The following is a 25,407-nucleotide window of genomic DNA, read 5'->3' on the forward strand; positions in this document are numbered from 1 at the left end:
CCTGAGCAGCCGGATGTTTAAATACGAAATTCTACTGACAAGATTTTTTCCTCTGTGCATTCTCGTTTCTGAGAGCCAGTAGTGTGTTAAATCGAACTGAATGATGAGTCCCACGAGGTGGAAAGAGCAGTATTTCCACTGCGGGGGCTTAGCAGAAACATGAGAAGTTTACGTGCATCACCTGACACCCCTCCCTCCAGACCTAGAGGGTACCTCTGTCTGTCCAGAGTATCTACTACACATGGAGCTCTCTGGCCGGTCAAGTGGGACAAGCATCTGTGACTTACACATCTACCTCATCCTAACTTGAAAAGCACCTGAGCTCTGTCTAAACCTGGGGGTGTTTTTAGGGAGAAAAAAAAAAAAAACCTCAGGGTTGAACTGAGCCATAGCTTTGGGTCATTTCAATATAAACTGTGTTTTCAAAAGTAAACCATACAGCTGAGCTTCTGTACAGCAGAAGTGGAAACATTAAAGAGCCAGGTTCAGACAATCCCGAAAAACCCCACATCTGGAAAGGAGTAGAGGGGCTTTGCTGCCCTGACATGTCTGTTCTGTCAATAACGCATGGCTTCAGGCTGCTGGTCCACTCAGCCTGTCCTGCTGAAACCAAAGGGAAAAGGGAGGAGGAGGAGAATCAAACATCTAGCGAGGAGGTCAGGGCCAAGCTATTCGATCAGTTAACAAGCTCCCAGGGGGCTTCCCTGGTGGCGCAGTGGTTAAGAATCCACCTGCCAATGCAGGGGACATGGGTTCAAGCCCTGGTCCAGGAAGATCCCACATGCCACGGAGCAACTAAGCCTGTGCGCCACAACTACTGAGCCTGTGCTCTAGAGCCCACAAGCCACAACTACTGAACCCACATGCCACAGCTACTGAAGCCAGTGCGCCTAGAGCCTGTGCTCCACAACAAGAGAAGCCACTGCAGTGAGAAGCCTGTGCACCTCAACAAAGAGTAGCCCCCGCTCGCCACAACTAGAGAAAGCCTGCGCACAGCGACGAGGACCCAACGCAGCCAAAAATAAATAAATTAAATAAATAAATTTTTAAAAAAACAGAAGCTCTCAGGAGTTACAAGGCTGTTCTTAGCAAATCAGCTCAGTGGGCCCAGGTATACGGGGGCAGAGGCAAGAAGCATTTTGATGAGAGAGGGAAAGCCTGCATTTTAGGTTTATATTCCTAAAACCAACCCTTTTCCCACCATCCTCTCATTCCCAGTGTCTCATTTAACCATTATTTGTGTGCATTACTGACAGATGTTTTGAAGATCTTTAGTGATTACATAGATTTACTGAATGATCTCTATATTAAGGTATTACTAATCCCAGTTTCATGAACATTTATAATCAGTGTTATGCCTAGTTTTTCAGTAACAACCTCATACAGTTCTAAGTTAAATTTGAACAGTTAGTCCTGCTTTCTGGTTTAGTGATTTTATAAAATTCAGTATGAAGTCTTAAAGATTTAGATTTCTGGGAGAAAAGCTTTGAGTACTTAGGTATGCATTAATATCCTTTTATATCTGTGGATTTATTTCTTCTCTCTCTCTCTCCCTCTCCCCTTCCAGAGAGAGAGAAGAAGGGGAATAAATTCCACAGAAAGAACTGTATGTATGTTTAGAGATTGCTTAAATTACCACTTCACGCAGGGGAATAGCAACTAAAAATTAGGCAGGACTGGAGGCGCTGAATTAAGCCATTAGCCAGAGAGACTGAAGGATGGAGACTTCCTCCCAGGAGGATATATGACTTTCCCCACATCCCTCCTGGCTACACTAGCTCCAGGGAACAGAAGGTTACAAGCTGGCAGGGTCTCCCCACTGCCCCAGGCACGGCTCTTCCAAGGACAACCATACATGCTCAACAATCTGGTCCCAGGGCAATCACCCTCGGCCTCTCTCTTTCTGACTCAAAGGACACCTTTTCTTTCTCTTTCGGCAGTTCCACGGCGGTGTGAGTCAAAGGAAGGGAGAGGCTTCTGATAGGCCCTGGGGATGTGCATCCAAAGCAACGTTCAGAGTCACTGAGGCCGCCCACAGTTACTCACCGGTGCACTGGTGCCCGTCGCCGGCGTAACCCGGCAGGCAGGCGCAGCTGAACGAGCTGCCTCCGTGGTGAATGCACTGGGCCTGGCCGGCGGGAGCACAGTTGTGACGGCCATCCTCACAGGGGTTGGGAGGTGGGGCGATCACTGAAAAGAGAAGAAGGCAAGGATGTCCAAGAGCCCAGACCTGCGAATGGGTGAACCCTGCTCTCCACAGTGTGATCTGCACACCAACAGCATTGGGACATCTGTTGGGGCTTATAAGGAATGCAGGTCCTCAGGCCCCAGCACGGAGCCAGTGAATCAGAATAGGAATTTTAACAAGATCCCTAGATGGTTTGTATGCATATTAAAATTTGAGAAGTGCTGATCATGGTTTGTGGCTCTAACACTAGGCATGAAGATCAGTCATCAAAAACTGTCCTTGGTGGGGCTTCCCTGGTGGCGCAGTGGCTGAGAATCTGCCTGCTGATGCAGGGGACACGGGTTCGAGCCCTGGTCTGGGAGGATCCCACATGCCGCAGAGCAACTAGGCCCGTGAGCCACAACTACTGAGCCTGCGCGTCTGGAGCCTGTGCCCCGCAACAAGAGAGGCCGCGATAGTGAGAGGCCCGCGCACCGCGATGAAGAGTGGCCCCCGCTTGCCGCAACTAGAGAAAGCCCTCGTACAGAAATGAAGACCCAAAACAGCCAAAAATAAATAAATAAATATTTTTTTTAAAAAAAAGTCAAGCACGGATGGCTTAAAAAAAAAACTGTCCTTGATTAAAGTTTATAACTCCCCAGAGCACTGCTGCTTTGCATGCCTGCGTACACACACACACACACACACCGTCTCTGTGACCGCTGCTACTTTTTCATCTCACTGGATTGAAAAGTGGGTTGGCTCTAATATCATCTAGCTCTAACAGTGGGATGAATTTGGAATTCTAGTTCTTTTGGATCCACTTTTTTTTTTTTCAATTTTATTTATTTATTTATTTATGGCTGTGTTGGGTCTTTGTTTCTGTGCGAGGGCTTTCTCTAGTTGTGGCAAGCGGGGGCCACTCTTCATTGCGGTGCGCGGCCCTCTCACTATCGCGGCCTCTCTTGTTGCGGAACACAGGCTCCAGACGCGCAGGCTCAGTAGCTGTGGCTCACGGGCCTAGTTGTTCCGCAGCATGTGGGATCTTCCCAAGCCAGGGCTTGAACCATGTCCCCTGCATTGGCAGGCAGATTCTCAACCACTGCACCACCAGGGAAGCCCTGGATCCACTCTTCGGTCAAGTATTTTTCTGGAATTCTAGAAAGGGTATATTTATTACAGACGGAGCTCTTTGACCAGTCAAGTGGGACAGGCCTCTTTGAATTACAAATCCATTTCATTCTAATTTGAGAAACATTTGACCTCTATCTAGACCTGTTGGTATTAGAGAAGTTCATAGTCTTGTTACATGATTGGGCCAAACACCAAGATACACAGCCATCCCGAAAGAGGTGAACATCCTTCCATAACTTACACCAAAAATATCTATTTAGAGAAAAACAACAACACAAGAACAACAAAAAAAACCCAAACAAAAACAAAACCCCAACAAACAGGGCTGACCTGAGCCATAGCTTTGGGTAATTTCGATGTAAATTGTCTGTTTTCTAGAAAACCATGCAACAGAACTTCTGTATAACGGAAGTGGAAACAGTAATGAGTCCGAGAGCAAGGTTCAGCATGATTTTGGCTAAAAAGAGGCACAGTTTTGGCACTCACAGACGCAGGTGTGCCGGTCGTCTGCAAACTCATAACCACTCCGGCACTCACACCTGTAGCTTCCCAGCAAGTTGACACACACAGAGTTGGGGCCACAGCGATGGAAGCCGGTTGCACATTCATTTACATCTAAGAAGGAATAAGAACAGAAAAGGCTGCATAAACCAAAGTCCCCACAAGTGCAAGGTCTGCAAACTCAATGTTCTCTCACCCCTAAGAGGTTTCAATGGGACTAACGGTTGGTAGACTCAACAGGGGTTGAAATGCACGCTAAGTACCAGATGTGGATGCATGTTGCCGATCGTCATAAAAATAAACATTTATTTCAAGTCATTCAAGTATGAGCCCCAGGGAGATACGTTTTGAACAAATATTCTGAGAAGTCTTTAAACATTTAAACAATTCTGAACATTTAGAAGAAAAACTCACAAAGTAACGATTTTTCTTTTAAAACGTAAAGAAATTTCCACTACTGATTTTGAGATACAGTAAGTGAAAGAAATAGGTGAATGTCTGAAATCTGAAGGTAACCAGAAAACGTACTCTTTAATGAATGTAAAAAATACTTGATTCCGTCTTAAAACGACAACATTTGAGAATGTAAAATATTCAGGAATTACAAGAGCCATTTTCAGAGTCCCAGCCCAAAATACCCACCTCCAAACTACCCTCTTAAACCTAACCAGAATATGCTTAGTTTTTAAATAGCTGTATTTAGCTGAATAGCTGCTAAACTCATTGATCCATGGAGATGACAAAGCAGACACTTGTCTTCTATGGACATAATGTTGGAGGACTCCATGAGGGAACACAGAGCATGCGGCTCTTACCCACGCAACTCCGTCCATCTCCCTGGTACCCGGATGCACACTCGCAGGTGTAGTCTACACCTGTCGCCGGATGGCACCTAGCCGTGGTGGCACATGTGTGACTCCCGTCATAGCAAGGATTCACTGGGGTGGGATCTGAGTCCCCTGCATGGGTAGAGAGAAAATAAAAAACAAAAGCACAATCTGGCTGTCATAAAGAGAACGGCACAGAAGGAAGAAGATCGGCAAGTCCTTGGAACTGTCTGTGAACCTGTCTGTCTGGGGCCCACCTGGCGACCTTACTAAATTATTAATATCCAAAACGAGGGCGGATCATCTGCGTAGCAGTTTTCGATTCCAGAATGGCTTCCCCTTGCCTACTCTGCAGACTACTAACCTTTTCTTGTTTACAGCAGGTTTGTTTCAGGGAATAAAAATATCCAACACATAGCATCCTTTTATTTAAAAGTGCTTTCATTCTATCTTCTCAAGATAATTCTGTGAGGCAGGCTGTCATTCCTTTTATTGGTAATTTTCACCGATAAGGAAAATAAGCGAGAGACATTAGAAAAATTGCCCAAGCTCACAAAGCCAGGAAGTAGTACATCAAGGACTTATAGCCAAAATTTCTGCCTCCTAATTGAGCAGTCTCTCACCAAGTGCACTATTCCATGGGTCAAAATTCAATTAATGAGAAAATCTTGCTTTTTAAAAAAAAGATTTATTAAGACCAAATAAATAGGAATGGCTTTCACAGTATTTACTCTTTAGGATTAACCTTGCCATGACTCCATCCATCCACTGGGTAGTGATGACTGTTAACATCTGAAATCTTCCCTAAAGACCTTTACTTCTAGATCGAGTGTAACAGTAATGTGTATTAAGCACTTATGTGCCTAGCACTGTTCTAAACCCATACATATACCATTCCATTAAATACTCATGTCTATAACGTGAGGAAGGTATCATCATCATCTTCATTTTACCGCAGCACAGAGAGGTCAAGTAACCTGCCCAAGGTCACACAGCCAGAAGAGGTGGATGCATCAAAAAGCTAGGCAGTCTGGCTGCAGAGCCCACCCATGCTTTCCATCATTTTGCTACAACTACCACCAAAGGAACTTCATGAAGTCATCTAATCGAAGCCAAGAGCACAGAGGTGGTGGTGCTGTAGACAGCCCCAGTTGCCCAGACTGGATGAATCCATTAACTTTGGGCACTTCCATTTACTTCTCCGATTCCTCAGGTGTAAAATGAGAATAAAAATAATGCTTATATCTGCTAGAACTGCTAAAGAAAATAAAGAAAATCCAACTCAATGTATGTGAAAGGCGACTCTGCCACAGGCCAGCCCACCCAGCCCCCAGGGACTGCATTCCTTCTTCCTCATCAGCTGGGCAGAGTTCATTCTCGCTTGAAGTTTTAGCTTTGTCTCAGTCCTAAGAATTAATTCCGACCTTAGATTCAAAAGATTGCATGAGCCCCACCCAAACCTCCCGGGCTCTACCTCAAGCCATCCCTGCTCCTAATGGGGCTCCGTCTAAGTCATGATAACTTGACTTCTGTCCCCGGGTTTCTGTCTCGACAGCCAGCTTGACGCACAAGCCTACCTTGCCCTCCACAGCTGTCTCACTGCCCTAGAAACCAGCAGCTTGGCATCCATAGACTTTGGCAGTACCACCTCCTCCTGGACTCCCTTTGCTTTCACTCTAGCTCACCCACATCTCCCCACCCCCTGACCTCATGTGGGTGGGCCTCACCCACATAATTCCCAGTCTAGACCCAAGTGCTTGCTGCTGTCGCCTGCCTCACAGATGGACTTCCCTCCAGTCCTTAGGATGCCTGGTCATTTCCCCAGTGCTAGCCCACCGCCCACGTTACAACTCTTCCAGTTTCCTCTATGAGTCTGCTGTGAATGGGGATACCTTGGCCGAGTCCCTGATGGGACGCCTTCACTTTCTGGTAAACTCCCATCATCGCTTTATAAGAAATGCCACGTGTGGTCCCGCTGTGGAATATTCTCCTATCATTGATTCCCACATTATGGCCTGAAAATAAGGAGGGCCATGGGTTTACCCTCAGTTCACCTCAGTGACATTGGCTGGAGTAACGGAATCTTTGCAAGTAAACAGGACCAACAGTGGCGCTAGCATTTTTAAACCTGAGGAACTGAAGTACGCCAGCAGAGGCCTCGCTCCCCAAATCACGCAGACATCCTTGGACGTCCCTCATCCCTCCCCTCTGGTTCTCTTGCCAGACGGGCCCAGGAGCACAGCACTGGGGTTGTAGTTGCGGGGTTGACTTGATCGTATTGCCCAAGGTCCTGAGTCAGTCCCCTGTGTGCTGCAGTTGAGAACGACAGGGTTGCATCCTCACTGAAGGCCCCACGTGAGACAAGAACCTGATTGCCCCCCATTATTCCCTCTCCATTTTAGGAGAAGGTTTTGTACCAATTCCTGACGTACCCAGTCAAAGGAAGAAGTGAGCTTTGAAATGTTTTCGTTTACAAACACTAGTGGCTTAGCCCTCATGTTCAGTACTTTCCAGTATCAAAACTTCACCGTGGCACACTCCAGCAGAGATTAGTGAGTATACGTCATGTCAGGAGTTTACCACCCGGTGAGGCATTAAAAGAAAACACATGGGCTTCCCTGGTGGCGCAGTGGTTGAGAATCTGCCTACCAATGCAGGGGACACGGGTTCGAGCTCTGGTCCGGGAGGATCCCACATGCCGCGGAGCAACTGGGCCCGTGAGCCACAACTACTGAGCCTGCGCGTCTGGAGCCTGTGCTCCGCAACAAGAGAGGCCGCGACAGTGAGAGGCCCGCGCACCGCGATGAAGAGTGGCCCCCGCTCGCCGCAGCTAGAGAAAGCCCTCGCACAGAAACGAAGACCCAACACAGCCATAAATAAATAAATAAATAAATAAATAAAAATTAAAAAGAAAAAACATGCAGCACAAAAGTTGATTGGCAAACTTGGACGGGACACACCAGCGTACCTGAAATTGCGGAGAAAGTGTGCATAATTACATCATGCTGACTTAAAAGAGACTTCACTGACAGCAAGGCCACATCATTTGCTGAGCCCAGTGCAAAACGAAAATGTGGGACTCTATGTTCATAAATTATTAAGAGTTTCAAGACGGTGACAGCACAGCTTTAAACCAAGTGTCAACCCTTTCTGAGCCTGAGGCCCTGTGCTCAGAATTTGGTTTCCAACAACACTATATTAAAAACCCATTTCTAAAAATGTTTGGTTATCCATTCTCTATGGCTAGTTAGCTTTTCTCCTATTATAGTAAGTAAAGAAGAGCTGTAGCCTTCTTAAGACATTTTCTATTTCACCCTTACCCTCTGAACAGCTTGACTCTCTGACAGAGGATCTGGAACTAATTTAGTCATTTAATCAAGAGGGGAAGAGTGGTTTTCCTTAAAGGAACAGTCTGTTCAGCTTCAACGCATGGCCCTCCGCCCAAAGGCTCCTCAACTGGAGAGCTGAGCGGGGGGCAAAGGCAGGAAGCGTTCCTGGATCCTGTCCTGTGAACCCACCGATACCAGCCAAGCCGCACGGGAAGCTCAAACTCTCGGGGAGGGCAGGGGGCTGACTGGAGGGTTGTGGAGGGTCTGGAGACTGCTTCTAAATCCCGGGACACTGAACCAGGGGCTCCCACGTCAGGTGGGGCAGCTGTGTTGTTTCGTGCGCATTCCAGCCAGATAACTGCTCCCTCCAGAAAAATGCAAAGGCTCTCGAGAAGATACTGCCATGTGCTGCGAGGGGAAAGAAAAAATAGGTTGTGTTTTGTTTTCCTTTTAATAAATTTTCTTCTTTCTTCCCCATTTTTCTCCTATTCGGGTAGAATGAACAGTATATGGCTGTTTTCTGTAGGGGTGGATGAGCAGGGTTGAAACGCAAAGGGTAAATCCCCACGTCCCTTCTTTTAAAGTTTGGTCTATATTACGAGGCAGTCCCGGGGTCTGTGGAGTCAACGTGGGGCCGCAGTGCCGTCGGGGGGAAAGAGTGGGCTCTGGAGCCGGTGTTGGGTTTGAGTCCCAGCTCAACACTTCTAGCTGTGACCAGGCAGATTACTTCATGTCTACACCTCAGTCTCTGTAAAATGAGTCATAATTCCCTTACTGGGTAGGGCTGTGGTGGGGATTAAATGAGTTAATTCACGCAAGGTACTTAGAACAGTGCTTGGCATCAAGAAGACTGTCCTTTGCTACTACCAGCACTACTACTACTACTTATTATTATTTGACCTGGGTAGAAGGGAAAAATCATGCAACTCTAAAGGCAAATTAGCAGCTTGGTACCTAGCCAGTTTGCTGGCTTTCTGACCCTTTGCTACTTCTCCCTCTGGGTATGTCTCTAGGAAAGATACACCCAGAGATCTGTCTTTTCCTTACATGATTCCAGAGTCTGAATGAGACCTTGAGGGCTGGGAGGCTCTCCTGATAAACTACTCTTCTTACAGATCAGACGCCTACACCCAGCGAAGGGCTGAACTGGACATTCAAAGGTGAAGGTCATTTTCCCCTGGTGTTTTTGTTGAAATCTCTCCTTGAGACCTTTTCCTTCCTTCTGAGGTACGTGTTCCTGTAAAGTCAGCTGACATTTTTATACTATTAATTCACTACCGTATAATCCCTTCTTCAGATAGTCAATGGCTGCGCCCCCCCCCCTCCACCCAGCGCAGTTTCTTAAAACCAAACCAGCCAACCAACCACACCAACAAGCTCAGGATTCCCGTTTCGAATCACCTCTACATCCTAGGGAGGAGCCCTGTCCTCTTACCTTAATCTCCTGTTATCATACTGCTGAAGTGACCGCTGCACATCGAGCCCAAGGAGGCTTAAGGGGCCCTCAGCTCCAGTGGTGAAGCACAGACTCGCCAGTTACACACTCACCTCTCTGAGGTGTGGATTCCGGGCTCAGCAGTATCAATACAGAACTGAACAAGGGAAACATTCTTTCTCCTCTTGTGCCTCTTCTAGGGGAAAACTGCCTACTGGTTTTCAGAATTAAAATGCTCCCTTGATCTGACAAGGTCATTTCACATCTGTAGAGTTCCCTGACTTCCCAGGCTCATCCTCTGGCTTGCCTAGAACATTTTTAAAAAATTAACATACTTTATTTTTTTTAAACAGGTTTAGGTTTACCAAAAAATTGAGCAGAAAGTACAGTTTCCATAGCTACCTCCCACCAAGTTGCACAGTTTCCTCTGTTATTAGTATCGTGTATTAGTGTGGTACATTTGTTATAACTGATAAACCAATATTGATGTATTGTTATTAACTAAAATCCATAGTTTACATTGGCATACACCCTTTGTGTGGTCCAGTTCTATAGGTTTTGACAAATGTATAATGATGTGTATCCACCATTATTGTATCATACAGAATAGTTTCCCTGCCCTGAAAATACCCTGTACTCCACCTATCCATCCCTCTCTCCCTCCCCCTGAGCCCCTGGCAACCACTGATCTACTTACTGTCTCTACAGTTTTACCTTTTCTAGAAAGTCTAGAATCACACAGTAAAATAAATAAAATAAATTAATTTTAAAAAAAATTATATGAGAACAAAGTTTAAAAAAAAAAAAACTATTAGCTTATTCATTCAACCAACAGCTTTAGCCATACTATTAACAGCTAACATCACAGCAGGACCCCTATTGATTCATTTAATTGGAAGAGCGACTGTAGCATTGCTGAGTATTAGCACCACCACAGCTTGCATTACATTTCCTATCCTTGTCTTACTTACTATCCTCAAATTCACCATTGCAATAATTCTAGTTTATGTATTTACCTTACTAGCAAATCTTTACCTACATGACAATACATAATGTCCCACCAAACTCATGCATATCACATAGTAAATCCCAGTCCCCGACCCCTTACAGGAGCTCTCTCAGTCCTTCTAATAACAGCAGACCTAATTATATGATTTCACTTCAATTCAACATTATTATTAGCACTAGGCCTACTAACTAATACCTTATCAATATATCAGTGATGACAAGGCATCATCTGAGAAAGCACTTTTCAAGGCCATCATACACCAAGTGTTCAAAAAGGACTTTGATATGGAATAATCCTATTTATTATTTCAGAAGTCCTCTTTTTTACCAGTTTTTTTTTTGAGCCTTCTACCACTCAAGCCTTGCCCCTACACCTGAACTAGGGGGATGCCGACCACCAACAGGCATCCGTTCTCTAAATCCATTAGAAGTACTACTTCTTAATACCTCCGTATTATTAGCCTCTGGGGTGTCCACTATCTGACCTCACCACAGCCTCACAGAAGGAAACTGAAAACACATACTCCAAGGTCTTTTTATCACAGTCGCCCTAGGTGTTTATTTTACTTTTCTACAGGCCTCAGAATATTACAAAACATCCTTTACAATTTCAGATGGGGTATACAGGTCAACTTTCTTCATAGCTACAGGATTCCACAGACTGCATGTTAACTATTGGCTCTTCCTTATCGTCTGCTTCTTACATCAATTAAAATATCACTTCACATCTAACCACCATTTCAGCTTCAAAGCCACTGCCTGATATTGACATTCTGTAGATGGAGTATGACTATTCCTTTATGTATCCATTTATTGATGAGGATCTTATTCTTTTAGTATTAAATAGTACAATTGACTTACAGTCAATTGGCTTCAGCAGAATCCGGAAAAGAATAACTCTAATATTGACATTAATTACAAACATAGCACTAGCCTCACTACTTGTATTTATCACATTCTGACTTCCCCAATTAAATATTTACACAGAAGAAACAAGTCCTTAAGAGTGCGGATTTGACCTTATAGGATCAGCACGTCTACCTTTTTCCATAAAATTTTTCCTGGTAGCCATTATATTCCTCCTTTTTGATTTAGAAATTGCTCTTTTACCCCCTACCCTGAGCATCTCAGACAAATAATCTAAAAACAATACTCATTATAGCTTTATTCCTAATTTTATTACTAGCAATAAGCCTAGCCTAATGAATGAACCCAAAAAGGACTAGAATGAACTGAATATGGTAATAAACTAAAATAAATGATTTCAACTCATTAGATTATGATTAAGTTCATAATTACCAAGTGCTTTTAGTGTATATAATTATTGTAACATTTACAGTATCTCTTATAGAATTATTAATATATTGATCTCACCTAATATCTTCACTATCATGCCTTGAAAGCATAATATTATCACTATTCATTATAGCAATGCTAATAATCCTAAATACACATCTTGCCCTAGCCAGCATAATACCAATTGTTCTGCTAGTATTCTCAGCTTGAGAAGCCGCACTCGGACTATCCCTACTAGTAACAGTATCAAACACATATGGCACTGATTATGTACAAAATCTTAATCTCCTCCAATGTTAAAAGTTATTATTCCTACAATTATACTAATACCACTAACATAATTATCAAAGAACATAATCTGAATTAATACCACAGTCCATAGCTTATTAGCTCATAGCCTTTTTCTTCTTAATCAATTTAATGACAATAGCCTCAACTTTTCACTAATTCTTTTTCTCCAGCTCCTTATCAGCACCATTATTAACTTTAACATGACTCTTACCATAAATATTAATAGCCAGCCAATTTCACCTACTCAAAGAATCATTAACTCAAAAAAAATTATATATTACCATGCTAATTACATTACAAATATTCCTAATTATAAAATTCACTGCCACAGAATTAATCTTATTTTATATTTTATTTGAAGCAATACTAGTTCCAACACTTATTATCATTACCCGATGGGGTAATCAAACAGAGTGTCTTAACACAGGACTTTCTTATTTCATACACTAGTAGAATCACTTCCACTCTTAGTAGCACTAATACATATTCAAAATGTTACAGGCTCACTAAAATTTTTAATACTTAAATATCAAACACAAGCAATAGCCAACTCCTGATCCAACATTTTCATATGACTAGCATGTATGATAGTCTTTATAGTAAAAATACTCCTCAACGGCCTTCACCGTTGATTACCTGAAGCACATGTAGAAGCCCCTATTGCAGGATCCATAGTCCTTGCAGCTGTACTACTAAAACTCAGAGGCTACGGTATATTGCGAATTACAACAATACTAAACCCACTAATATATTTCATAGAATACCCTTTTCTCACACTCTCCTATGAGGACTAATCATAACTAGTTCATTTTGTTTATGCCAAACAGATCTAAAATCACCTATCGCGTATTCTTCCATCAGTCACATAGCACTTGTTATTGTAGTCATTCTTATCCAAACACCTTGAAGTTATATCGGAGCCACTGCTCTAATAATTGCCCATTGCCTCACACCATCCATATTATTCTGCCTAGCAAATTCAAATTACAAACGAATTTACAGCAGAACAATAATTGTAGCCCGAGGTCTACAAACATTCCTCCCATTAATACCAACATGATGACTACTAGCAAGCCTAACAAATCTAGCTCTACCCCCTAACTATCAATCTAATTGGAGAACTCTTTGTAGTAGTAACATCCTTTTCATGATCAAATATCACCATTATCCTCATAGGAATTAACATAGTAATTACCACCTTATACTCACTATACATATTAATCGTAACACAATGAGGCAAATATACCCACCACCATTCACATGAGAAAATGCCCTCATAACCCCTTCACATTTTACATCTCTTACTCCTATCATTAAACCCCAAAATCATTTTAGGGCCCTTGTACTGTAAATACAGTTTTAAAAGAACACTAGATTGTGAATCTAGTAACAGAAGACTAAATATTTTTATTAACTGAAAAAGTATGCAAGAATTGCTAATTCATGCTTCCATATCTAACAGTATGACTTTTTCAAACTTTTAAAGGATAGCTATCCATTGGTCTTAGGAACCAAAAAATTGGTGCAACTCCAAATAAAAGTAATAAACTTATTTACCTCTTTCACACTAGTTACACTATTTATTCTAACGATACCAATTATAATAAGAAACACCAACATCTACAAAAGTAACACATAACCATCCTTTGTAAAAAACCACTATCTCATATGCTTTTATCACCAGCTTAATTCCAACAATAATATTCATTCATACAGGTCAAGACATAATTATCTTAAACTGACATTGAATTACTATCCAAACCCTTAAATTATCACTTAGCTTCAAAATAGACTATTTCTCAATATTTGTGCCAGTAGCATTATTTGTCACATGATCTATTATAGGATTTTCAATATGATACATGCACTCAGATCCTAACATTAATCAATTCTTTAAATACTTACTCCTTTTTCTTATCACAATACTAATTCTTATCACTGCTAACAATCTTTTACAACTTTTCATTGGATGAGAAGGAGTCGGAATTATATCTTTTCTACTTATCAGGTGATGATATGGACAAGCAGATGCAAATACAGCTGCTCTCCAGGCAATTTTATACAATCGCATTGGAGACACTGGACTTATTATATCCACAGCATGATTTCTATTTAATTGAAACTCATGAGAAATACAACAAATCTTTATACTTAACTGAAATCACTCAAACCTACCGTTAATAGGACTTGTGCTGGCTGCAGCTGGAAAATCCACCCAATTTGGCCTCCAGCCATTCCCTCAGCAATAGAAGGCCCTCCTGTTTCAGCTCTACTTCACTCAAGCACAAGAGTTATAGCAGGTATTTTCCTACTTATCTGCTTTTACCCTTTAACAGAGAATAATAAATTTACCCAAACAATAACATTATGTCTGGATAAACACAACTACATTATTTACAGCAATATGTGCTCTCACCCAAAATGACATCAAAAAAATTGTTGCCTTCTCTACTTCAAGCCAATTAGGCCTTATAATAGTATCAATCGGTATTAACCAATCTTATATAGCATTTCTCCATGTTTGCACACATGCCTTTTTCAAGGCCATCCTGTTTATTTGCTCTGGATCCATTATTCATAGCTTACATGATGAACAAGACATTCGAAAGATAGGAGGTTTATTTAAAGCAATACCTTTTACCACAGCGGCCCTCATTATCAGAAGTCTCTCACCGACAGGAATACCGTTCCTCACAGGTTTCTACTCTAAAGAACTAATTATCGACACTGCTAACACATTGTACACCAACGCCTGAGCCCAGTGAATAACTCTCGTCCCCACATCCCTTACAGCTGTCTATGGCACTCGCATTATTTTCTTCGCACTATTAGGACAACCTCGCTTTTCTACTCTAACTTTAATTAATGAAAACAACCCACTGCTAATCAATTCTGTTAAACATTTATTAGCTGTAAGTATCTTTGCTGGATTCATTACCTCCAGCAAAATTCCTCGAATGACAATCCCACAAATAACTATACCTGATTACTTGAAACTAACTGCTTTTGCTGTGACCATCCTAGGTTTTATTCTGGCATTTGAAATCAACCTCACTACACAAAACTTAAAATTTAAATATCCCTCAAATTTCTTCAAATTTTCCAACCTCTTAGGTATTTCCCCATTATTATACACCGCTTCCCACCATACTTAAATTTATCAACAAGTCAAAAATCAGCATCATGTCTCCTAGATTTAATCTGACTAGAAAGTATCTTACCAAAAACTACTTCCCTTATTCAAACAAAATTTTCTATACTAGTGTCAGACCAAAAAGGCCTAATCAAACTATATTTTCTTTCATTCCTCATCACCCTTGCCCTAAGCATAATTCTATTTAATTACCATGAGTAACCTCTATAATAACCACAACACCAATAAGTAATGATCAACCAGTAACAATTACCAATTAAGAACCATAGCTATACAGCACTGCAATTCCTATAGGCTCTTCACAAAAAACCCAGAATCACCTGTATTATAAATTACCCAGTCCCCTAGTCCATTAAACTTAAATACAATCTCCACTTCCTCATCCTTTAAAACAAAGAATACTATTGAAAATTCTATCATCAACCCTGAAAGAAATATACCTAGAACAGTCTTATCAGAGACTCAAACTTCAGGATACTTCTCAGTAGCCATAGCTGTCGTATAATCAAATACTACTAATATTCCCCCTAAATAAATAAAAAATACTATTAAACCCCCAAGTGAACTGCCAAAATTCAACACAATCCCACAACCAATACCACCACCTACAATCAATTCAAGTCCACCATAAATAGGTGAAGGTTTTGAAGAAAAGCCCACAAAACTAATTACAAAAATAGTACTTAAAATAAATACAATGTATGTTATCATTATTCTTACATGGAATCTAACCATGGCCAATGAAATGAAAAATCATCGTTTTAATTCAACTATAAGAACACTAATGACCAACATCCGAAAATCACACCCATTAATAAAAATTATTAACAACGCAATTATTGACCTCCCAGCTCCATCAAACATTTCATCATGTTGAAATTTTGGCTCCCCACTGGGCATTTGTTTAATTCTACAAATCTTGACAGGTTTATTCCTAGCAATACATTATATATCAGACACAATAACTACTTTTTCATAAGTAACACATATCTGCCGAGATGTAAACTATAGATGAATTATCCGATATCTACATGCAAATGGAGCCTCCATATTTTTTATTTGCTTATTTATTCATGTAGGACAAGGCTTATATTATGGATCCTATACCTTTTTACAAACATGAAACCTTGGAATCATCTTACTATTTACAGTCATAGCTACAGCATTCATAGGCTATGTCTTACCCTGAGGACAAATATCATTCTGAGGGACAACAGTTATTACTAATCTCCTTTCAGGAATTCCATATATTGGCACAAGCCCTGTCTAATGAATCTGAGGTGGCTTTTCAGTAGATAAAGAAACTCTTACACGATTCTTCGCCTTCCATTTTATTCTCCCATTTATCATTGCAGCACTAGCAGCTGTCCACTTACTATTCCTTCACAAAACAGGATCTAATAACCCCACTGGAATCTCAACTGATATAGACAAAATCCCATTTCACCCCTACTGTACAATCAAAGATATCCTAGATGCCTTACTGCTAATTCTAATACTAATAATATTCGTGCTATTTTCACCCGACTTACTAGGAACCCAGACAACTACACCCCAGCAAACCTTCTCAACACACCACCTCATATCAAGCCAGAGTGATAATTTTCTATTTGCATATGCAATTCTACGATCAATTCCTAATAAATTAGGAGGAGTAATGGCCCTAATCTTTTCAATCTTAATTCTAGCATTTATCCCAATGCTTCACACGTCCAAACAACGAAGCATAACATTTCGACCTCTCAGTCAATGCGTATTTTGAGTACTAGTAGCAGACCTATTAACACTAACGTGAATTGGAGGACAACCCATAGAGCACCCCCTTCATTATTATCGGACAACTCGCATCCATTCTATATTTCTTTTTAATTCTAGTACTAATGCCAGTAACTAGCATCATTGAAAATAATCTCCTAAAATGAAGAGTCTTTGTAGTATCAATATATCTATTACCCTGGTCTTGTAAACCAGAAAAGGAGAATAACACATCTCCCTAAGACTCAAGGAAGAAGCTCCAGCTCCACCATCGGCACCTAAAGCTGAAATTCTATTTAAACTATTCCCTGAAGATTTGTTATGGGACATTTACAAGATTACTAAGTACAATCTTAGTATTAAAATAACCTCTTTTTACCATAAATTACCATGTACTTCATGCATAATGTGTATTACCACATTAATAAGTACATATACATCATACCATACATAATACATATGTATAATCGTACATTATTTACCCCATGCTTATAAGCATGTACATTATTACATAGTACATATTATTGATTGTACACAGTACATTAAGTCAAATCAATTCTAGTCAACATACATATCATATCCACTAGATCACAAGATCAATCAGCAAGCTGTGTGAAACTATCAACCCCACTTAGCAGGTGTCCCTCTTCTTGCTCTGGGCCCATAACTTGTGAGGGTTTATATTAATGAACGTTATCAGACATCTGGTTCCTACTTCTTACTCACCTAAAATCACCCACTCTTTCCTCTTAAATAAGACATCTCGATGGACTAATGACTAATCAGCCCATGTTCACACATAACTGTGGTTTTATGCATTTGGTATCTTTAAATTTTTATAGGGATGCTGTGACTCAGCTATGGCCATCTGAGGTCTTAACACAGTCAAATAAACTGTAGCTAGACTTTAATTGAATATTATTTACCAACATCATCAACCATAAGGTGTTATTCGGTCAATGGCTACAGGACATAAGGAAATTACACACACATACATATATACATACACATACACATTGAACAGGTAAATAACCTGTTTAACAAGCCCTCCTTACGCCCCACTAAATCCCATACTCTACATGCCTATAATGCCCTGCCAAACCCCCCAAACAAGGCAAAAACATATAAATACATAGAATTTAATCTAGCCAACAAACATAAACAATGCTCAAAATAGGATATACCTAGAAAATAAACCCTAATCGTACCAATGAATTACTTAGATATTTGCCATTTATATAGATAGGCATCTCCCTAGCTCTATGGACCATTTTTATCAAAATTTTAATACTAAATCTAGCACAAATCATACAAAACAACGATATACATGTTACTTCACAATATAAACACAACTTGTTAATGTAGCTTAAAACCTAAAGCAAGACACTGAAAGTGCCTAGATGAGTTTATCAACTCCATAAACACATAGGTTTGGTCCTAGCCTTTCTATTGGTTTTTAATAAAATTACACATGCAAGCATCTGAGCCCCCGTGAGAATGCCCTCTAAATCATTAAAAGGACCTGTCATCAAGTCCACTAATACTAGTAGCTCATAACACCTTGCTTAACCACACACCCACGGGAAACAGCAGTGATTAAAATTAAGTGATAAACAAAAGTTCAACTAAGTTACATTAACTAGGGTTGGTAAATTTCGAGCCAGCCACCACGATCAAACGATTAACCCAAATTAATAGAAATTCAGCGGAAAGTGTATTAAAGAGTAACATAAAGTTAAATTTTAATTAAGCTGTAAAAAGCCATAGCTAAAATAAAAATAGACTGCGAAAGTGACTTTAGTATTTCCTAATTACACGACAGCTAAGACCCAAACTGGGATTAGACACCCCACTATGCTTAACCCTAAACCCAAATAATTATTATAACAAAATTATTCGCCAGAGTACTACCAGCAGCAGCTTAAAACTCAAAGGGCTTGGCAGTGCTTCACACCCCTCTACAGGAGCCTGCTCTATAATCAATAAACCCCAATAAACCTCACCAACCCTGGCTAATTCAGCCTATATGCCGTCTTCAGCAAGCCCTAAAAAGGAATAAAAGTAAGCATAATTATACATAAAAACATTAGGTCAAGGTGTAACCTATGGAGTGGGAAGAAACGGGCTACATTTTCTATCTCAAGAATGTATTTCTCACTACACGTAGGTTTTTATGAAAACTAAAAACCAAAGGAGGATTTAGTAGCAAACTAAGAATACAGTGCTTAACTGAATAAGGCCATGAAGTAAGCACACACTGCCCATCACCTTCCTCAAGTATTACAATAGCTTCCTACAATCTATTACTAAACACTAATTATGTGAGAGGAGACAAGTCGTAACAAGGTAAGCACACTGGAAAGTGTGTTTGGATAAATCAAAGCCTAGCTTACATAGTAGCACCTAGTTTACCCCTAGGAGATTTCATAATTTATGAACACTTTGAACTAAATCTAGCCAACCCCCCACAAGTTTCACTAATATAAGCAAATTAAATAAAACATTTACTCAACATTTAAAGTATAGGGGATAGAAATTTAAAATATCCTCTGGCATTACAGAGACCATACGGTAAGGGAATGATGAAACATTAAAAGTAATAAAAAGCAGTTAACCCCTTGTACATTTTGCATAATGATTTAACTAGTAAACATTTAACGAAGAGAACTTAAGTTAAACATCCTGAAACCAGATGAGTTACTTATGAACAGTTTATTAGAACAAACTCATCTATGTAGCAAAATAAGTAGATTTATTATAAGAAGATTTATAAGTAGAGGTGACAAGCCTAATGAGCCTGGTGATAGCTGGTTGTCCAGGAAAAGAATCTTAGTTCAACTTTAAAAATTACCAAAAAAGTCATAAATTTTAATGTATTTTTAAATGTTAATCTAAAAAGGTACAGCTTTTTAGAAATGGATACAACCTTATCTAGAGAGTAAAAACAACACCATAGTTGGCTTAAAAGCAGCCACCAATTAAGAAAACGTTCAAGCTCAACAGTAACTTTATCTTAATACCAATAATGAGCAAATCAACTCCTAGCTTTATACTGGACTAGTCTATTGACCAATAGAGGCAATAATGTTAATATGAGTAACAAGAAATATTTCTCCTTGCATGAGCTTACATCAGTAACTAATACTATACTGATAATTAACAGCAAATGAACACAACGCAACATTAAATTATTTATTAAGTAAGCTGTTAATCCAACACAGGCATGCACTCAAGGAAAGATTTTAAAAAGTAAAAGGAACTCGGCAAACATAAACCCTGCCTGTTTACCAAAAACATCACTTCTTGCATAACTAGCAGTAGAGGCACTGCCGGCCCAGTGACAACTGTTAAACGACCATGGTATCCTGGCCGTGCAAAGGTAGCATAATCATTTGTTCTCTAAATAAGGACTTGTATGAATGGCCTCATGAGGGTTTTACTGTCTCTTACTTTCAATCAGTGAAATTGACCTTCCCATGAAGAGGCGGGAATAATAAAATAAGATGAGAAGACCCTACGCAGCTTTAACTAACCCCCCAAAAGACTAACTAAACCACTAAGGGATAACAAATTTTTACATGGGTTGACAATTTTGGTTGGAGTGAGCTCAGAGAACAAAAAAGGCTCTGAGTGATTGAAGTCTAGACTTACTAGTCAAAACATATCATCATTTCTCGGGGCTTCCCTGGTGGCGCAGTGGTTGAGAGTCTGCCTGCCAGTGCAGGGGACACGGGTTCGAGCCCTGGTCTGGGAGGATCCCACATGCCACGGAGCAACTGGGCCCGTGAGCCACAATTACTGAGCCTGCGCGTCTGGAGCCTGTGCTCCGCAACAAGAGGCCGCGAATAGTGAGAGGCCCGCGCACTGCGATGAAGAGTGGCCCCCACTTGCCACAACTAGAGGAAGCCTTCGCACAGAAGCGAAGACCCAACACAGCCATAAATTAATTAATTAATTAATTAAAATAAAAAAAAAACAACATATCATCATTTCTTGATCCAAAAATTTATCAATGGAACAAGTTAGCCTAGGGGTAACAGCTCAATCCTCTTCTAGAGTTCATATCAACAATAGGGTTTACGATCTCGATGTTGGATCCGGACACCCCAATGGTGTAACCTCTATTAAAGGTTCATTTGTTCAATGATTAAAGTCCTACGTGATCTAAGTTCAGACCGGAGTAATCCAGGTCGGTTCCTATCTATTATATATTTCTCTCAGTTCAAAAGGACAAGAGAAATAAGGCCCACTTTTAAAAAGCACCTGATAAACCAGTTAATGATATAATCTTAATTTAATTAATATATACAAAATATTACCCAAGAACAGGGTTTGTTAAGGTGGCAGAGCCCAGTAATTGCGTAAAACTTAAACCTTTGTAACTGGAGGTTCAAATCCTCTCCCTAACAAAATGTTTATAATTAACATCTTAATACTCGTTATCCCCATTCTCCTAGCCATGGCATTCCTCACATTAATTGAACGAAAAATCCTAGGTTATATGCAACTTTGAAAAGGACCAAATGTTGTTGGACCATATGGCCTATTACAACCTATTGTTGACACAAATTATTCATTAAAGAACCATTACAACCAGCTACATCCTCCATTTCCATATTTATTATTGCACCAATCCTAGCCCTAACCCTAGCCCTAATCATATGAATTCCTCTACCTATACCTTATCCCCTCATTAATATAAATCTAGGGGTGTTATTTATAATAGCTATGTCAAGCCTCGCCGTATAGTCCATCTTATGATCCGGATGGGCTTCCAACTCAAAATATGTATTAATTGCAGCCCTACGAGCAGTAGCACAAACAATTTCATATGAAGTAATACTAGCAATTATTCTTCTATCAGCCCTTTAAATAAATGGAACTTTTACTTTCTCGACCCTCATCACAACACAAGAACATTTATGAATAATCTTCCCATCATGACCCCTAGCTGTGATTTATCTCCTCTCTAGCAGAAACTAACCAGGCCCCCTTTGACCTAACAACAGAAGGAGAATCTGAACTCATATCGGGTTTCAACGTAGAATATGCAGCAGGCCCATTCATTACATTTTTCTTAGAATATGCCATTATAGGGCTTCCCTGGTGGCGCAGTAGTTAGGAATCTGCTTGCTAATGCAGGGGACACGGGTTCGAGCCCTGGTCTGGGAAGATCCCACATGCCACGGAGCAACTAAGCCCGTGAGCCACAACTACTGAGCCTGCGCGTCTGGAGCCTGTGCTCCGCAACAAGAGAGGCCGCGATAGTGAGAGGCCCGCGCACCGCGCTGAAGAGTGGCCCCCGCTCGCCGCAACTGGAGAAAGCCCTCGCACAGAAACGAAGACCCAACACAGCCATAAATAAATAAATAAATAAATAAATAAACAAATTAAAAAAAAAAAGAATATGCCATTATAATAAATATTTTCACAACAATCCTCTTTCTAGGAGCATTCCACAACCCCCGCATATTAGAACTATATACAAAACTTTATTATAAAGACACTATTATTAACAGTTTCTTTCCTATGATTTTGAGCATCCTACTCTCGATTCCAATATGCTCAGTTAATACATCTACTGTGAACAAACTTCCTACCACTAACACTAGCCCTATGCATATGGCATGCCTCACTACCTCTTATAACATCAAGCATCCCTCCACAAACATAAGAAATATGTCTGATAAAAGAGTTACTTTGATAGAGTAAATAATAGAGGTTTAAGCCTTCTTATTTCTAGAATCACAGGAATTGAACCTATCCTTAAGAATTCAAAATTCTTCGTGCTACCGTATTACACTATATTCTATGCTAAGGTCAGCTAAATGAGCTATTGGCCCCATACCCCGAATATGTTGGTTTATATCCTTCCAGTACTAATAAAATCCATCATCTTTATCATCATCCTAACAACAATTCTCTCAGGGACCATAACTGTAATAACCAGCTCTCACTGACTACTTATCTGAATCGGATTTGAAAGAAATATTAGCCATTATCCCCATCATGATAAAAAAGTTCAACCCACGAGCTATAGAAGCGTCCACTAAATATTTTCTAACACAAGCTACCACATCAATATTACATATAATAGCTTTTCTCCTTAACCTATTATATTCCGGCCAATGAACCATTACAAAAATCTTTAATCCAACAGTATCAGTAGTAATAACAATAGCCCTAACCATAAAACTAGGACTATCTCCATTCCACTTCTGAGTGCCTGAAGTTACATAAGTTATTTCATTAATAGCACGCCTAATCTTATTAACATGACAAAAAACTCGCACCCTTATTAGTATTATAGCAAATTTCACCATTCATTAACCTAAATTTAATACTATCCTTATCCATACCATCTATTATAATTGGAGAGTTACGACACTCTAAAAATCTATTCATCAATTGATGGGAATTTGGGTTGTTTCCACCTTTTGGCTATCATAAGCTTTTCTTTCTTTCTCTTGGTATATAACTAGGAGTAGAGTTACTCAGTCAAATAGTAACTTTGTGTTTAACTTTTTTGAGAAACTGCTGTTTTCCACAGTTACACCATTTTACATGCATACCAGCAACATATGAGGGTTTCAGTTTCTCCACATGCCCACCAATATGTGCTATTATCCATTTTTTGACTATAGCCATTCACATACATATAAAGTAGTATCTCATTAAGGTTTTGATTTTTGCATTTTCCTGATGATTAATGATGTTGAGCATTTTTTCATGGGCTCATTCGATGATGTCTTTGGAGAAATACCTATCCAAATTTTTTGCCTATCTTTTAATTAGATTATTTGTCTCATTGAGTTGTAAAAGTTCTTCATATATTCTAGATACAAGTCTCTTATTAAATATATGATTTGCAAATATTTTGTCCTATTCTGTAGGTTGTATTTCACTTTGTTGATAATGCCCTCTGAAGCACAAATGTTTTTAATTTTTTTTTTTTTTTTTTTTGGCCGTGCTGCTTGGCTTGCAGGATCTTAGTTCCCAAACCAGGGATTGAACCCGGGCCACGGCAGCACTGAATCCTACCCACTGGACCACCAGGGAATTCCCCAAAGTTTTTAATTTTGATGACACCCCATCTATCTATTTTTTTCTTTTGTTGCTTGTACTTTTAGCATAATATTGAAGAAGCCATTGCCAAATTCAGGGTCACAAAAGTTCACCCCTAAGTTTTCTCTAAAATTTTAATTTAAGTACATTAAGGCCTTTGACCCATTTTCAGTTAATTTTTGTTTATGATGTGAAATAGAGGTCCATCTTCATTCTTTTTCTAATGAGTATTATTCAATTTTACTGCAATTCTTGTTTGTCTAGAAATAGATTTAACAATACTTCAATATTTTATAATGCTTTACAATTAGGCAAAATGCTTACAGGTTTGCATATGCAACGTTTGCATATGCAATTTCATTTTTTAATTGAAGTATAGTTGATTTACAATATTATATAAGTTTCAGCTGTATAACATAGTGATTCAATATTTTTATAAATCATACTCCATTTAAAGTTATTATAAACTATTAGCTATATTCCCTGTGCTGTACAGTATATCCTTATAGGTTATTTTATATATAGTAGTTTGTATCTCTTAATCCCCTATCCCTATCTTGTCCCTCCCTCCGTCCCTCTCCCCACTGGTAACCACTAGTTTGTCCTCCATATCTATTTCTGTTTTGTTATATTCATTTCATTCATGTTTTTTTGGATTCCACATATAAGTTACAGCATACAGTATTTGTCTTTCCCTGTCTGACTTATCTTACTAAGCATAAAACCCTTCAAGTCCATCGTGTTGTTGCAAATGGCAAAATTTCACTCTTTTTCATGGCCAAATAGTATTCGTGTGTGTGTGTGTGTGTGTGTGTGTGTGTACCAAGTGTTCTTTATCCATTCATCTGTTGATTGGCACTTGGGTTCCTTCCATGTCTTGGCCATTGTAAATAATTGTGCTATTAACGTTGGGGCACATGTATCTTCTCGAATTTTTTTTTCATTTTCTTCAGATACATACCCAGGAATAGAATTGCTGGATCATATGGTAGTTCTATTTTTAGTTTTTTGAGGAACCTCCAAACTGTTTTCCACAGTGGCTGCACAGATTTACATTCCCACCAACAGTGTACAAGGGTTCCATTTTCTCCACATCCTTGCCAACACATTTATTTGTGTTCTTTTTTTGTTTGTTTGTTTTAATTATTTATTTTTGGCTGTGTTGGGTCTTCGTTTCTGTGCGAGAGCTTTCTCTAGTTGCGGCGAGCGGGGGCCACTCTTCATCGCGGTGCGCGGGCCTTTCACTGTCGCGGCCTCTCTTGTTGCAGAGCACAGGCTCCAGACGCGCAGGCTCAGTAGTTGTGGCTCACGGGCCTAGTTGCTCCGCGGCATGTGGGATCTTCCCAGACCAGGGCTCGAACCCGTGTCCCCTGCATCGGCAGGCAGATTCTCAACCACTGCGCCACCAAGGAAGCCCCTATTTGTGTTCTTTTTGATGATAGCAC

General features: G+C 40.0%; 1 protein-coding gene across 1 annotated transcript in view; it reads right to left on the reverse strand.

The window, feature by feature from the left end:
* The window catches only part of NID2 (nidogen 2), an 84,531-nt gene that overhangs the window by 21,818 nt on the left and 37,306 nt on the right, over positions 1 to 25,407 (reverse strand). Inside the window, exons 9-11 of the mRNA XM_007192995.2 lie at positions 4,618 to 4,761; positions 3,788 to 3,916; positions 2,047 to 2,190 (exon numbers count right to left, since the gene is read on the reverse strand). Coding sequence (XP_007193057.2) covers positions 2,047 to 2,190; positions 3,788 to 3,916; positions 4,618 to 4,761 — 417 coding nt within the window. The remainder of the gene's footprint in view (positions 1 to 2,046; positions 2,191 to 3,787; positions 3,917 to 4,617; positions 4,762 to 25,407) is intronic.

This window comes from Balaenoptera acutorostrata, chromosome 3 (assembly GCF_949987535.1).
Source record: "Balaenoptera acutorostrata chromosome 3, mBalAcu1.1, whole genome shotgun sequence".
In the NCBI taxonomy this organism is placed as follows: domain Eukaryota; kingdom Metazoa; phylum Chordata; class Mammalia; order Artiodactyla; family Balaenopteridae; genus Balaenoptera; species Balaenoptera acutorostrata.